The 13,710-nt window shown below is 38.7% G+C and overlaps 1 protein-coding gene across 7 annotated transcripts in view; it reads left to right on the top strand.

Moving 5' to 3' along the window:
- brsk2a (BR serine/threonine kinase 2a) overlaps positions 1–13,710 on the top strand; it is a 177,943-nt gene that overhangs the window by 144,162 nt on the left and 20,071 nt on the right. For 5 of the 7 annotated variants that reach the window (XM_046858871.1, XM_046858869.1, XM_046858868.1 and 2 more), the window contains exons 8-13: positions 863–1,009; positions 4,823–4,854; positions 6,911–7,075; positions 7,791–7,888; positions 9,826–9,976; positions 11,078–11,143. In XM_046858871.1, the coding sequence (XP_046714827.1) occupies positions 863–1,009; positions 4,823–4,854; positions 6,911–7,075; positions 7,791–7,888; positions 9,826–9,976; positions 11,078–11,143 (659 nt within the window). The remainder of the gene's footprint in view (positions 1–862; positions 1,010–4,822; positions 4,855–6,910; positions 7,076–7,790; positions 7,889–9,825; positions 9,977–11,077; positions 11,144–13,710) is intronic. The other 2 variants (XM_046858873.1, XM_046858872.1) reach the window with 1 other exon arrangement.

The raw sequence follows: 13,710 nt of genomic DNA, 5'->3' as shown, positions 1-13,710 counted from the left end.
CCATTTTTCTTAAAAAAAAAAAATGATCACAGTGAGCTGAAGTCACATTGAAGGTTTTACCTCTCCTTTCATTTATTTTAATTTAATTTATTTTAAATTAAATTCTTTTCCTTTTCTTTCCTTTCATTTCAGTTGATTTTATTTTTTCATTTCATTTCATTTCATTACTTTCCATTCTTTTTTGTTTTCCTCATCTCTCTTCTCTAAATTTGAGGTCTTTTTGATTGTATCTGTATTACTGTATGGCGCTGATGGTGGATTCCCAAAAAATAAATGATTTCCTGCTTGTGCCACTGAGATGGGAGATTGCGCAGTCAATTTAGCTGCCTGATTTTATCACTTTTCATTCCTTTACCTCTCAAAAAGGTCAATTTCTCTAAATATTTATATAAGTGTGAGCAAAAATGTGGAGGAATGTGCCACTGAGCTAGTTGGTTCAAACACTATTTGTCTGATTGTGTTTGACAGTGTCTTTTCCCTGTAGTTAGGTCGTCTTCTGATCATCAGTTATATGAGCTCGGCGTAGCTACACAGCAGCTATTCATCAAACACACACGTCTGTAGGGTGTTAGTGCCACTGATGAACTGCTCACTGAACATGAGCTGTGCCAGGCTAAGCTAATTGTGCAATGCTTTCACAGATTTAGAAGGGTTTACCACAAATCTGACTTTTGGGTTGTGTAAGTTCCATATAGCTCTGTGTTTTCCCAACTTGATATACATTACATTGTCCCAGTGTCTATAATCATTGGAAATATAACAGGACCCTAGAGTCTTTTTTTTTTCCCCAGTGCTCCTGAGTGATATCTTAATATTATCAACTGACTTCAATTTGATCGGTTATATTTACTGTTTCCTGCAGGGAGCTCTGCCATTTGATGACGACAATTTACGAAACTTGTTAGAAAAAGTGAAGCTGGGAGTGTTTCACATGCCGCACTTCATTCCTCCAGACTGCCAGAACCTTCTGAGAGGAATGATCGAGGTTGACGCTAGCAAACGGCTTACGGTGAGACGTTCCCTTTTGAATGTCAAACAGCACGATCTACACAAAGAATATAAATGTCTTCCTTTTTGGGTTGCTTTTAGGTCGATATGCGGTCTTGCATCCAGGTTTGAATTTTGATATCCATTTCCAAGCTAGAGTTGTGTATGTAAATGGAGTATGGTAATAGTAATTAGGTCATTTACATGTTAATTAGCTTTAAAAAGGTGCCGACAGAAGCTTTAATAATGCAATGTATGCTGAACTGGAGTCCTAACTTTCACACACATGTAATTATGATTTGTCATGAAAACATAATATGATTAAGTCATTAAGGATCATATTACCCAAATGCTCGAGTGTAACTCTCAAATACATAATGCATGCAAATGAGAAAACTGCTATTATCATCCAAGGTGGATCAATCTTGAATTCATTAGCTAGCCCACCAGGCAAGTGAAACCTCCAGTGTATGTGTACGGAGTGTCATATATTGTGGGGGAAACCTAACTGAAAAAAGTGTTAGCTAATGTAATGCAATGATGTATGGCAAGAGCTAGACTAATACAGACTAAGGAAAAATAGCATGTATACAGTTTTATAGCATCTCATGTTTATACTCATAACAAAAAACAGCAGGTCATTAACTGATTATTTCCTGCCTATGCATTGCATGTAAATCGTTCATGTTTGAACAATTGTAATTGTAAATTCTCTCAATATGTTTAGGGGAGTTGATATAGCCTGTGTTCCTGTGTTCCTGTGTGTGTGTGTGTGTGTGTGTGTGTGTGTTTTGATCAGTCTCATGTCTATGTTGTAGTAGTTATTTTATTCCAAATATTTTGGTGGTTACTAGGCAGTTGATGTCATGTGACATCAATGTACCCGTAAATTAATATTGCTCAGTAAATGGAGTGCTTGGATAAGTCACATGTCTGTGTTGCATTTACATTTATGGCAATTGGCAAACAATGATCTTGTTCATACAAATGGACAGTTGAGAGTTAAGGGCCTTGCACACGTGTGGGAGCTTGGTGGTGCTAGGAATTAAAGTCACAGATCTTCCAATCAGAAGTCCACTATTTTAAACATTGAGCTACCACCGCCAGGTAAGGGCGTGTTGTAGTACGGACATGTGATGAGACGTCACTATAATATCCAGAAAGCAATTCTCTCCAATTAGCTGATAATTCTGGCGTGTGTAGTGCGTCAGGCAGTGGGATTGACCGTGCAAAGTAGCAAAATGAACTGTATTAATAACAGTATTTTAAAGCATACTTATTAAAAGAAAACTTCTGTTATAAAAATGCAGAATTTCTTTTTTATATGCAGCTAATATGGCTTTCAAATGCAGATACAAAAATGAATTGGAAGTGAGAAACAGAGCAAGACTCTAATACTTGCCTTCTGACTGGCTCTCCTTGTCCAAGCTCTGTGCATACTAGATAGAGTGTAGCCTCCTGATACACACAAATACACAAACCTCAAGTGACTTTCTGACCCTTTGTATCTTTGTGAATACACAGTGAATGCTGAGATCACAGAGTTATACACTGCTGTGTTGTAGGGTCATGGTGGACACAGCTGTTGGATGTATGATGTGCAATAAGATACAGAAAGTTGCCTAGCAAGATGAATTTTTTCTGGAAATTGACCAGTACATTGGCATTTGAATGACCATCTGTGTATCTCAATAAAATCTAGCACTGTTAAGATTTTGATTATTATTATTTGTTCTCCAGGAACGAAACAAAAAACATTTGTGTGAATAAATATAAAACAACTTAATACATTTTTAGATTCAGATAGTTCAGACTGCATATAACAGACACTTAGAATAATCTATTTGTATACCTTCTGATCTATGATAATATGGGCCTAATCAATTCAACAAATAAATAACCATGGTGGTAGTATGTGTCTTCAGCAATGGAAATCCTCCAGGACATAGAAGACATTGACTTAGCTTCTTTAACAGGACAACATTTGTAAGTAACTATAAAATAAAGTATCATGTACCATAAACAAAAAAAATGGGTCACTGACATACACTTCAATTCAATTAAATTCAATTCAATTCAATTAATTTTTATTTGTATAGCACTTTTAACAATGAAAATTGTCTCAAAGCAGCTTTACACAAATAATGTGGTGATTAAAAGTGAATATGTTCTTTATAAGTGTTTGTCCCTGATGAGTGAGCCGGTGGCGACTGTGGCAAGGAAAAACTCCCCGAGATGGCATAAGAAAGAAACCTTGAGAGGAACCAGACTCAAGAGGGAACCCATCCTCATTTGGGTTGCACCAAATGTTCATTTGTAGCAGATATACAATGTTGCGGGGTACATTGATGATGATCAGAAGCGAAAAGTAGTCCTGAGTCAATGTAGGAGACTGTTGACATTAACTACAGTCCAATCCATCCTCAAAGCGTCCGTTCTAACTCCGGAATTTCATGGAACCACCCAAGGCGTTGATGAGAAACCGTCCCAAGCACAGAGTGGCCTCCAGTCGAAGAGAACACTTTCCAGAGGCAGGCCTGGACGAAGTGGGAAGATCCACGGAGGGGAGAGGGGCAGGAACAGTGGTCACTGGAGCCTCATGAGCATGTTTAACTCGACCAAGAGAGAGAGAGAGAGAGAGAGAGAGAGAGAGAGCGAGAGAGAGAGAGAGAGAGAGCGAAAGAAAGAGAGAGAGAGAAGAGAGTGACTGGAAGAGAAGGATATGGATTATCAAGTGTCCTTATTGTTGTATGAAAGTTAATATCACTTCATGGACAAATGTTTGGGTAGAACAGACCATAAGATTCGTATGCACTATTTGAACATTACATTCTACATTTAGACTCGATTTGTTGTTATAGTGTTCTACTCGATTTAAGAGTGTGATTGTGGCTGTTAGTAAAGTCAGATACTGATGTAGTGTGAGGAGGCCTAGGGTGAAGTCAGCGTTCCAATTCATCCCAAAGGTGTTTTTTAGGGTTATGGTCAGAGCTCTATAGCAGGCAACTCAAGATCATCCATTTCAATTCATGTAAACCATATCTTAATAGACCGGGCTTTATGCACAGGGTCATTGTTACGCTGGAACAGGTTGGAGTTTCCTAGTTTAAGTGCTATCCTATACAGTTGTGTGAATCCAATATTGTGGTAACAGTTTGTGGAGGAACCACATATGGTGGTATGTCTCAATACTTTTGTCTCTAGTGCATTTCTATAGAAAAAGAAAACAGCTTCCTGTTGTGTCTACATAGAGTAAACATCACATACGTCTATATCTTAATGATATGAAATTTAAATAAAATTTGCAAAGTTTTGCCAACAGGCCAAGTAATGTAGAATTAAAGTACAAACATAGCATAATATAGATGATTGTTTGAGGGTTCAGGGTCTTACTCAAGCATCTACAGTGTCTCACTGACATTTCAACACACAAGCTCATAGCCTATACCAGTGAGTCATTACTGCCACACACACCACTATCACCACTACGTGTATGTTCTGAAAAGTGGTGCTTATGAATAACGCTGCACATCTACTCTTTAGGTGAGGTCATGCAAATGCTGATTGGACATCTTCAGTGCTTTCATATTTGTGCTGCACATCATTTGTCACAGCAGCTTTGATTGCCTCTCTCTTTGTCCTGATTAGGTTCTTATTTCATCTCTTTTCTGTGCTCTTTTTGACCTCTGCTTATAATTTTAGACACTTTTTGTTTCCGAATGCCTTTATTAGCATGACCCCTTATGCCTTGTATTAAACACTGCCTGAAAATAAATTCATGTGATGGTAATACTTGAATTTTTTGGCTGATTTTGCTTTGTTTATTCTCTTGCAGTTAGAACAGATCCAGAAGCACACGTGGTACATGTAAGTAAATCGCAATGTTTGAGTATGTGTGTGTGTGTGTGTGTGTGTGTGTGTGTGTGTGTGTGTGTGTGTGTGTGGTCAGGGACAACACTGAGACGGTTAGAGAATTTGCTAAAAGTTGCGAGATTGATTTGAAACAGTAAAATCAGGTTTAAAAGTAATAGTGAAATTGTACATAGTATACTCAGTATAATGCAACTCCGTGTAAGAAAAGAAGTGTTTGGGGAAATAGAAAAGTGTGTGTGTATGTGTGTATGTGTGTATGTGTGTGTGTGTGTGTGTGTGTGTGTGTGTGTGTGTGTGTGTGTGTGTGTGCACGCACACTGGGGAGATAAATGGCACAGCCACCTCATGTCTCCAACAAGGACAAGGATCTGTAGATCCAGGGGGGGTTTAGCTGTCTGCTCATATGCCTATGATCCTGTTTTGTGTGTGTGTGTGTGTGTGTGTGTGTGTGTGTGTGTGTGTGTGTGTGTGTGTGTGTAAGCAAGCGTGCAAGAGAAGGAGAAAGACATCGAGCGTGTGTGTGGTCACAGCAGTAGGAGATGTGTGTGGTTGACAGGCCTCCTCCTGACTCTGAGCCTCTCTGGGGTCAAAGACTGTCACAAGGCCTCTAGGTTCTCCTCTAGACAGATCTCCAAGTCACAAACAGTTTCAATGGAATGCGTATGCTTTTGGCTGATGGATCACACTGCAATGTTTTCTCATAGATGACAACACACATCCAAAAGGTTCTGCTGAAGAATATTAAAGACTAACTCTGCAAATCTATCTACTGTGCCTTAAATTGTGTTGCTACCATGATTACCTCAAAGGTAGTTAAACCTAAACTTAAACGAAATATAAACATCTGTTTCATAGATTTATTTAGCCTTGTACCAGAACGGTGACTCCCCTGAAGTAAATTTAAGTATTTTCCATTAGATTCTTTCCAAACTCTCACCGCTGCGGCCCGGGTTTGATCCCCTGTCAGGGAACCAACGCAAGCCATTAGGGTTGCACAAGCCTTAGTGCTGGTCCCAAGCCCGGGTAAATGGGGAGGGTTGCGTTAGGAAGGGCATCCAGCGTAAAAACATGTGCCAAATCAAACATGCGGATGACTCGCTGTGGCGACCCCTAATGGGAGAAGTCGAAAGAAAGTTTACATACAGCTGAATGCACCAGGTTGTGTTGCTGCTTCACAGCTTCTGTACATTTTTGTCCAAACATGGGCATTATTTACTGTCTGTGAGATGTTTTTCACATGGGTTTCTTCCAGGTTCTCCTGGTTCTTCTTCTAATAATAAACCTTCCAATAAACATGGCAGTGTCTGGATAGGCTGCTCTAAGATTACTTTCATTGTTGATAAATTTGTGGTATGGAAAGTGTGAGGAAAGTGTTTGTGGTTCATGGTATCCTGCGATCGAATGTGGTCCCATTTAATGTGTATTAGTGCCTCACACTATATATATATATATATATATATATATATATATATATATATATATATATATATGTATATGTATATATCTGAGCCCTTTCCTGTTTGCTTTGCTGGACTATGATGTTTGCGGATGATATTGTGATTTGTGGTGAGAGTAGTGAGCAGGTTGAGAAGAGCCTGGAGGGGTGGAGGTACACGCTGGAGAGAAGGGGAATAAAAGTCAGTAGGAGTAAGACAGAGTACATGCGTGTGAATGAGAGGGAGGGCAGTGGAGTGGTGCGGTTGCAGGGAGAAGAGGTGGAGAAGGCAGAGGAGTTCAGGTACCTGGGGCTAATTATAAAAAAAAAAAAAAAAGAATTGTAAAATGTAATCTGTTGATGTTTACAAATGTTAAATTACATGCTATACAATTGTGTGGTCACAGTTTAAGGAAGAACCACAAATGGCTGTAAAATTCATGTGTCCCAATCATGGTATGGGAATGCCATGCTATAGTGCTAGATGTATGACTACTGGTTTATAACATTAGAAACAGTTAAGGTCTGTTCCGGGGCTTTTCACGCATCATTTTTCTAAGCCATTTTGATCGGTGGGTAGTTGATCACCACTGTGTATTTTGTTCTGTTTTGCAGCGGGGGAAAGAACGAGCCAGAGCCCGAGCAGCCTGCGCCTAGGAAGGTGGCGATCCGCAGCCTGCCCTCAGCCGACGACATCGACCCAGACGTACTGGAGAGCATGCACTCGCTCGGCTGCTTCCGAGACAAAAACAAGCTGATGAAGGACCTGCTGTCAGACGAGTGAGTGGCTCAGCACTGACCTGGAGACAGTTGACTCTGGCCAATTTCTAACTTTAAGCCGTACTAGATGTTTAAGTTTCAGATCAAAATTATAAATGTGCCCTGGTGTCAAAGAAGGAGATGCAGGAAATATAAAAACAGGGTTGGTCATAGGAACAAGTGGTGGCTTTTCTCAGCCTTATAAACCCATTTGCACACATGGATACATGCCATCACCTACACACTACTTGTCCTTTGCACAAGTCATTTGTCAAACTGCAGTTACATTATGATGGCCATTGGAGCAGTGCTACTGTTATTTCCCTTGCCTCTAGTACCACTATTTACCTCTTCACATCTATTCCTCTGAGGCACTCACATTCTATATTGAGAAGCTTCATGCTTTTTGTTCGCCAATGTCCCATTTTTGTGCTGTTTTGTGCTTGTCGATGTCAAGATATATATATATATATTGTGTGTGTGTGTGTATCTATGCTTATTATATCATATAGATAATCTCAGAGATGGAGTGTGTACTAAAATCAGGCTGTAGGAGAAGGAAATATGATTCTAGGTCACTCTGTCCAAAACAAATAGACTTTCCTTGCCAATACATCTCTGATTCTGTCTTCTGTTGTAAATATACGAACAGTGTCAGAAGCAGTTAAAACATGTTTTGGTCTTGTTGTTTGGTCATGTTGGTCTTTTTTTTTCCTTTTACATTTTTATTCATCAGTGACAACCAGGAGAAGATGATCTATTTCCTGTTGCTGGACCGGAAGGAAAGGTATCCAAGCCAGGAAGACCAGAACCTACCTCCACGCAATGATATAGGTACTGTATATACCTTCAGGACATTCCTAAAAGCATATAAAGAGTTCTGTGGAATGGATTGCACAAGGCAGAGTCTTATATATAGACCAAATATTATCAGATTAGTAGGGGATACACTGTGTTTTGATTTTGATGAAAAGATGTATTTTACAATGCATTCTGTAAGTAAATCATCCATTAAAATGAATCATGTTTTGGATCTTCATTACAACAAATTAACTGAGTATTATATAACTTTATTATAATAACATAATATAAAAAACAACTTTCACAACCCTTAGCTTTCAAGAGCTAATAAGAAGAATATTGTTTTTCCCTTAGTTGTTTCATCTGTCTGAATTTTTCTTCACTGCATTGCAGTCCACACAATACCATAACTACCCAAAAACATGCAGCATTTTTCAAGTCTATATTATTTTTAGATATCTTGCATATGTTCTGTAGCACATTTGACTTCCTAGTCACATTTAGGCGGTTTCTTGTGGTAAGGTAATGTAATGACATGCATTGTCATTTAAAGTAGAGCTTTAGTCCTATTTTTCAGGCTACATCATATTATTTTCTAGCATAAAACACCAGAGTTGATTGTGGCATTGGTGAAATGTTACCCAGGGGGCTTCGTGAGTCACATATTTGCTTCCTAACTTTTAGATTGGTGTTCAAATCCTCCCTCTGCCCTGTGTACACAGAGTTCGAATTTATCACCATGCTTCAAGGGTTTCCTCTACATACTATGATTTTTCTCCACCAGAGTCATTATTTGGACTGATTGGCATGCCCAAATTGTTCATAGTGTGTGGGTGTGTGTGCAATTGTGCCCTGCAATGGGTTTTCACCCTGTCCTGGGTATTCTCCCTGGAATTGCTCCCCAACGAACCTGTGTGGGACAATCAGTATAGACGATAAATTGAGGGAAGTGTTAGCTATTGTGCTCTGTTGTATTTGAATGGAGAAGATAAGAAACATATATATTCAGAATGTTGCTACCGATCTTTCATCATCAATAAAGATAAGTGAGTCAGTATCACTTGTGGCTGTAAATCACTGACTCCCAAAAACCTTCACTGTGAATTGTGCTCTTTATCTGTTCTGCATTATTTTTCCCCCTTCATGATTCAAATACACATTTTGTTTATTCAGTACTGTGATCTTGGTGTTCTAGAGCCTTTTATAAATGTTCCATACAGTTGATTTTGACACCTTTAATCTCATGGCTGTGTGTTTAGTTCAATTCTTATTTCTGTCGTGACTTTCTTGTTCCGTGATACGATTACTTCCTGCTTTCATTTCATGCTGAAGTAAACCAGCCAGAGTCCAACAAACATGATATCTGGGATTTCTTTTTTTAAATCTACTGTGTATTGTGATCTAATGATGCAGTAACCAGTTGTCTAATTGCATGCAGTTCCCTGAAATTAAAAAGAAAGACATTGTATAAAAACAGCAGGAAAATGAACATGACTCATTTGCTGTGGAACTACATACCTTGAAATCAAGTCTGGCATTCTGCACTTTAACCTTGTACTTATTGGTCCATTTCAAATCACTGTCCCGGATTACAGAACCAAAACAACCAAAAACTATCACTGTTAAATTACTTTTGACTTTTGATCTGCACTGTGTACTCCAGCTCGGCTTTGATTTATTAGCCAGAATTACAATTGCAGGAAAAGACTCGCAGTTCTACCACTTTCTTTTTTACTTTGACAGTTTTAGGTTTGGCTTGGTCAAATAACTGGAAGCCAGCAGGCTCGACTGGCCACACGATTCACTTAATTGTAGCAGGCGATCTCAGCAATGATCAATCTGTGATCAAATGGGGCTACTGACTGATTCTTTCCAGATCAGTGATCTGTATTAACTGTGCGTTGTGTCATTGTGCTCCTTTTGGGACTCCACTTGAAATTGTGCATGTGTGTATCCATGTGTGCTTAAAGACCCCCCACGGAAGCGAGTGGACTCCCCTATGTTAAACCGGCATGGGAAGAGGAGACCAGAGCGCAAGTCCATGGAGGTTCTGAGTGTCACAGACGGAGGATCCCCGGTGCCTGCACGAAGAGCCATCGACATGACACAGCATGGACAGAGGTGCAGCAGAACACACACTCACACTAGGGGACACTTTTACATGTATATTATTGATGCATGTGTTTAATATAATTTTGATTTTACTAAAAAAAAAACTTTCATCTTTAAGTGTATAATACGTCTCCTGAATTTATAATCCCACCCTTTATGTATCCACACACACACACACACACACACACACACACACACACACACACACACACACACACACACACTCTGTGGAGGGTTATAATTCTGCCCCTTCCAGTCATTCACTCTGTGTTTTCCATTTTCTCAACCACATTGCTGCAGGCTATGAAATTATCAGTTTCATATCATATCAGCTATTCAATGTACTATTTACACACTTTACACCTCAGTGCAGGAATTTCTTACAGCAGAATCTTCTTTCAACTGTTCGTTCATGACTTTTATGTAGGTTAACTTTTTATTCTGGTCTGTTCTGCATGATGATCAGTCTAATAGAACATTCAGAGGACAAATGAGACACTTAAGACGAGACACTCCTTCACTTTTAAGGCAAGACACTACAGGGGAATTGAGAAACATTTTTAAAATAATAGATATCACAATTATTCTTTGCCTCTTGGTTGATGAAATACAGATATTTTATTTGTATTGGATATTTTACATTTCGTCTTTCATGTACATTTAAATGACAAGTTTATAACAGTTTTTTAGCGATATATGACATGACTTGTTGGTGCACACTGGAAAGGACAAATGCCTATATATGCAATTTTTTACATAAATGGACAAAAAGTCAGATGCAAAATTTCATTAAAATTTATCTTTTGTGATTTTTGTGATGGATATATACAATATATCCACAAATTTGAAAAATGATTAATATGACCAAATTTTAATTTTGCCTGCAGTGTCTTGTCTTTAATCTGGCTGGTTCTATGTCTCTGCCTAAGCTGAGTACTTTATGTATCCACACACAAACACACACACACACACACACTCACACCTGCACACTCACACACAAAAGAATCAGCAGTTCTTGAATGTATGTGACCAGCAGGAGATGAGAATCGGCATATTGTTGAAGATTGCGTTCAGGCCCTGACTGTGTGTTCACTTTGTCTCCCGCTGTAGTAAAACAATGTTCAGTAAAAGCTTGGATATCTCTGACGCCCCACTCAAGTGCAGCAAAGAGGAAAGGTACTAACCCCCTCCCCTTCCTCTGTGTCCCTTACTAAACCCTTCAGTAAGATGCAGTGTTGCTTTTCCACATCAAAACTTTCCTGTCATCCCTGTTATTCTTCAACGTCAGCAATCTGTAACAAAAACCTCTCATTGGCTCTTAATGATTGTCCTGATACATACAAACAACCTAGGTATATTTCTATTACTGCTCCACTGTGCTAACTATTTTGAAACTTAACCATTCCAGGGGGATACTAGCCCATCATCTTGTAATTTTCCTTTGCCTGTCTGTGTCTCATGCTGGGGTTGAACACAGTTGGCATCTTCCTCTCTCTCTCTCTCTCTCTCTCTCTCTCTCTCTATCTCATATGTTCTTGCTTATTCCCCTCTTGCCTTTTTCATCACATCCTTTATTCACACTCAAATGTCAGGATGGGGCTGATGGCAGAAATGAAATTGGGAATTGGCTGAAGATGACCTGACCCCAGAATGATACATATGGCAACTGGAGTTTTTAAAAATTATCATTGAAATGTAATGGAGTGGACAGGGAGGCAGCTGCATACATAAAAGGCAGTGGAAACGCTGTGTCTCTTGCTTGTCTCTCATGTGTATACACCATATCCACCTCTTTTATAAGTTAGATTTCCGTTTTTTGCCATTGCAATTTCGCCAATGAAATGCCATTTATTTAACCCTGCAGTTTTACACTGCAGTTACAGTTTACTTTTAATGAGTGCATTAATTATGTGTCTGAAATAGTGGTACAGATCCGGTGATATCCGGTACATATGATTAGTGCATTATGGGCTGTCTGTATGCTCTGGGGTACATCATTTGGACACTAACCAGGCCTGGACAGGGCAGGACACCCTTAAAATAGTGTGCAGTCAAATAGAATAAAATGGTTGAAAAACAATGAAATATAAGAGCATAATATAGACATAGCATGTAATGTATTAGAATAGCTTAATATGAAATATAATGCCATAGAATGAAATAAAAACAGGTTCAAATAAAATGTCAAAAAAAGAAAATAATAGAATATATTGAATCGAACAGAAAGGAACGGAATGGCAGATAACAGATGTCACATAAAAGTGGAGGACAATAGGATAAAGTTGGAAAGAATGGAGTATAATGCCATAGAATAAATTTAGACAAACTGTTGAATGGAATAGCATAGAGTAAATTAGAATCAAACGAATGTGACATAGAATAGAATAGAATAGAATAGAATAGAATAGAATAGAATAGAATAGAGCTTTTTACAGTACAGATTTTATCAGGCAGGTTTATTATTGCTGATACCTTCACCACTGTAGGTTATGTTTAAACACTCCATCCCTGATATTAAATCTGTCACCTTCTAATTTGCTTGTATGTTTTCTGATGCACATTTATTTCACCACTGAAATAAAGAGAGAAAAGCTTCCCTGCATCTTCACTCTCTCACTCTGTTAGCTTTTGCGCTCTGCTTGAACCTCTTTTTCTCTTAAGAATGTTGAGTGAAGAACTAAAAAAGACTCTGGACATTTCTTTTACTTTTTCTATTATTTATTGAAATAGATCATTTAAATGCTAGCTACTTTTTGCCTTTTGCAGCTTTACATTTTCTGCATAGCTGTGTGTGTGTGTGTGTGTGTGTGTGTGTGTGTGTGTGTGTGTGTGTGAAAGAGCTGTGTTTGGGTTGGGCAGTGATGTGGGGTTTGGTTTTTATGTGCAGTAGGAATGTTATTTATTAATTTTTTAAATATTTGTGGGTATGGCCTGAATACCGCACGTATTTGTGTTTTTATTTTATTTTTATGATATCTCTCTCCTTCAGAAAACTTTTTTATACTCCGAAACTGTTAGATCTTTCGGCTTTAGAGAACTGGAGATCAGAGCATATCAGGAAAAAAGCAGACTTTGAAATCTGTTCTGAGACACGGTCGACCTCTCAAAAATGGAAAGGCCTGATGTATTTTGGAAGATAGTGTGGAAATCACGTAATATAAAAAATATTTACAGCACAGACAATTTTACTATGTTCTTCTGAACTCATGGGCATTAGGGAGGACATAATGTTATCAAATGTCACAGTTTTGTTATAATTACCACAGGTTTTTATATAATCATCACTTATTATTCTTATTTACACGTCTTTGCTTTTACTCAGCATTTCCAAGGGCAGCATATGTGAGTCGTCTCACTGCTGTTTGACAGTTTATCCTAGCCAGGGCTGCTCCTTTAATCCCATCATGCCTTTGGGCTGGGCTGAGTTTGGTTAATGGAATTCCTGGTGCTTTTCCATCTCTCTTCAGCCCCCACAAAGCTTCAGCAAGCTTCCTTGTAGCATTCTGGGCCCATCTCAAACACAAACATTAGTTTCACAAACGAGGGGCCACATTGACAGAACAAGCTGCCTTCTGCATTGTGTTTAAAATCCAGTCCTGCTGAAGCCAGAGCAGCTGATGGGCTGAGTTAGTGGGAGAAAAGCCTCTAGTGACATTTACACTGTGATATAAAGCCATTAAGCCACTCACATAAAGCCCTTTACAATGTATAGCTCAGTATAGCAGAGCATTGAAATGTGTTGT

This window comes from Silurus meridionalis, chromosome 10, assembly GCF_014805685.1.
Source record: "Silurus meridionalis isolate SWU-2019-XX chromosome 10, ASM1480568v1, whole genome shotgun sequence".
In the NCBI taxonomy this organism is placed as follows: Eukaryota; Metazoa; Chordata; class Actinopteri; order Siluriformes; family Siluridae; genus Silurus; species Silurus meridionalis.
This window is presented reverse-complemented; position numbering and strand designations above follow the sequence as displayed.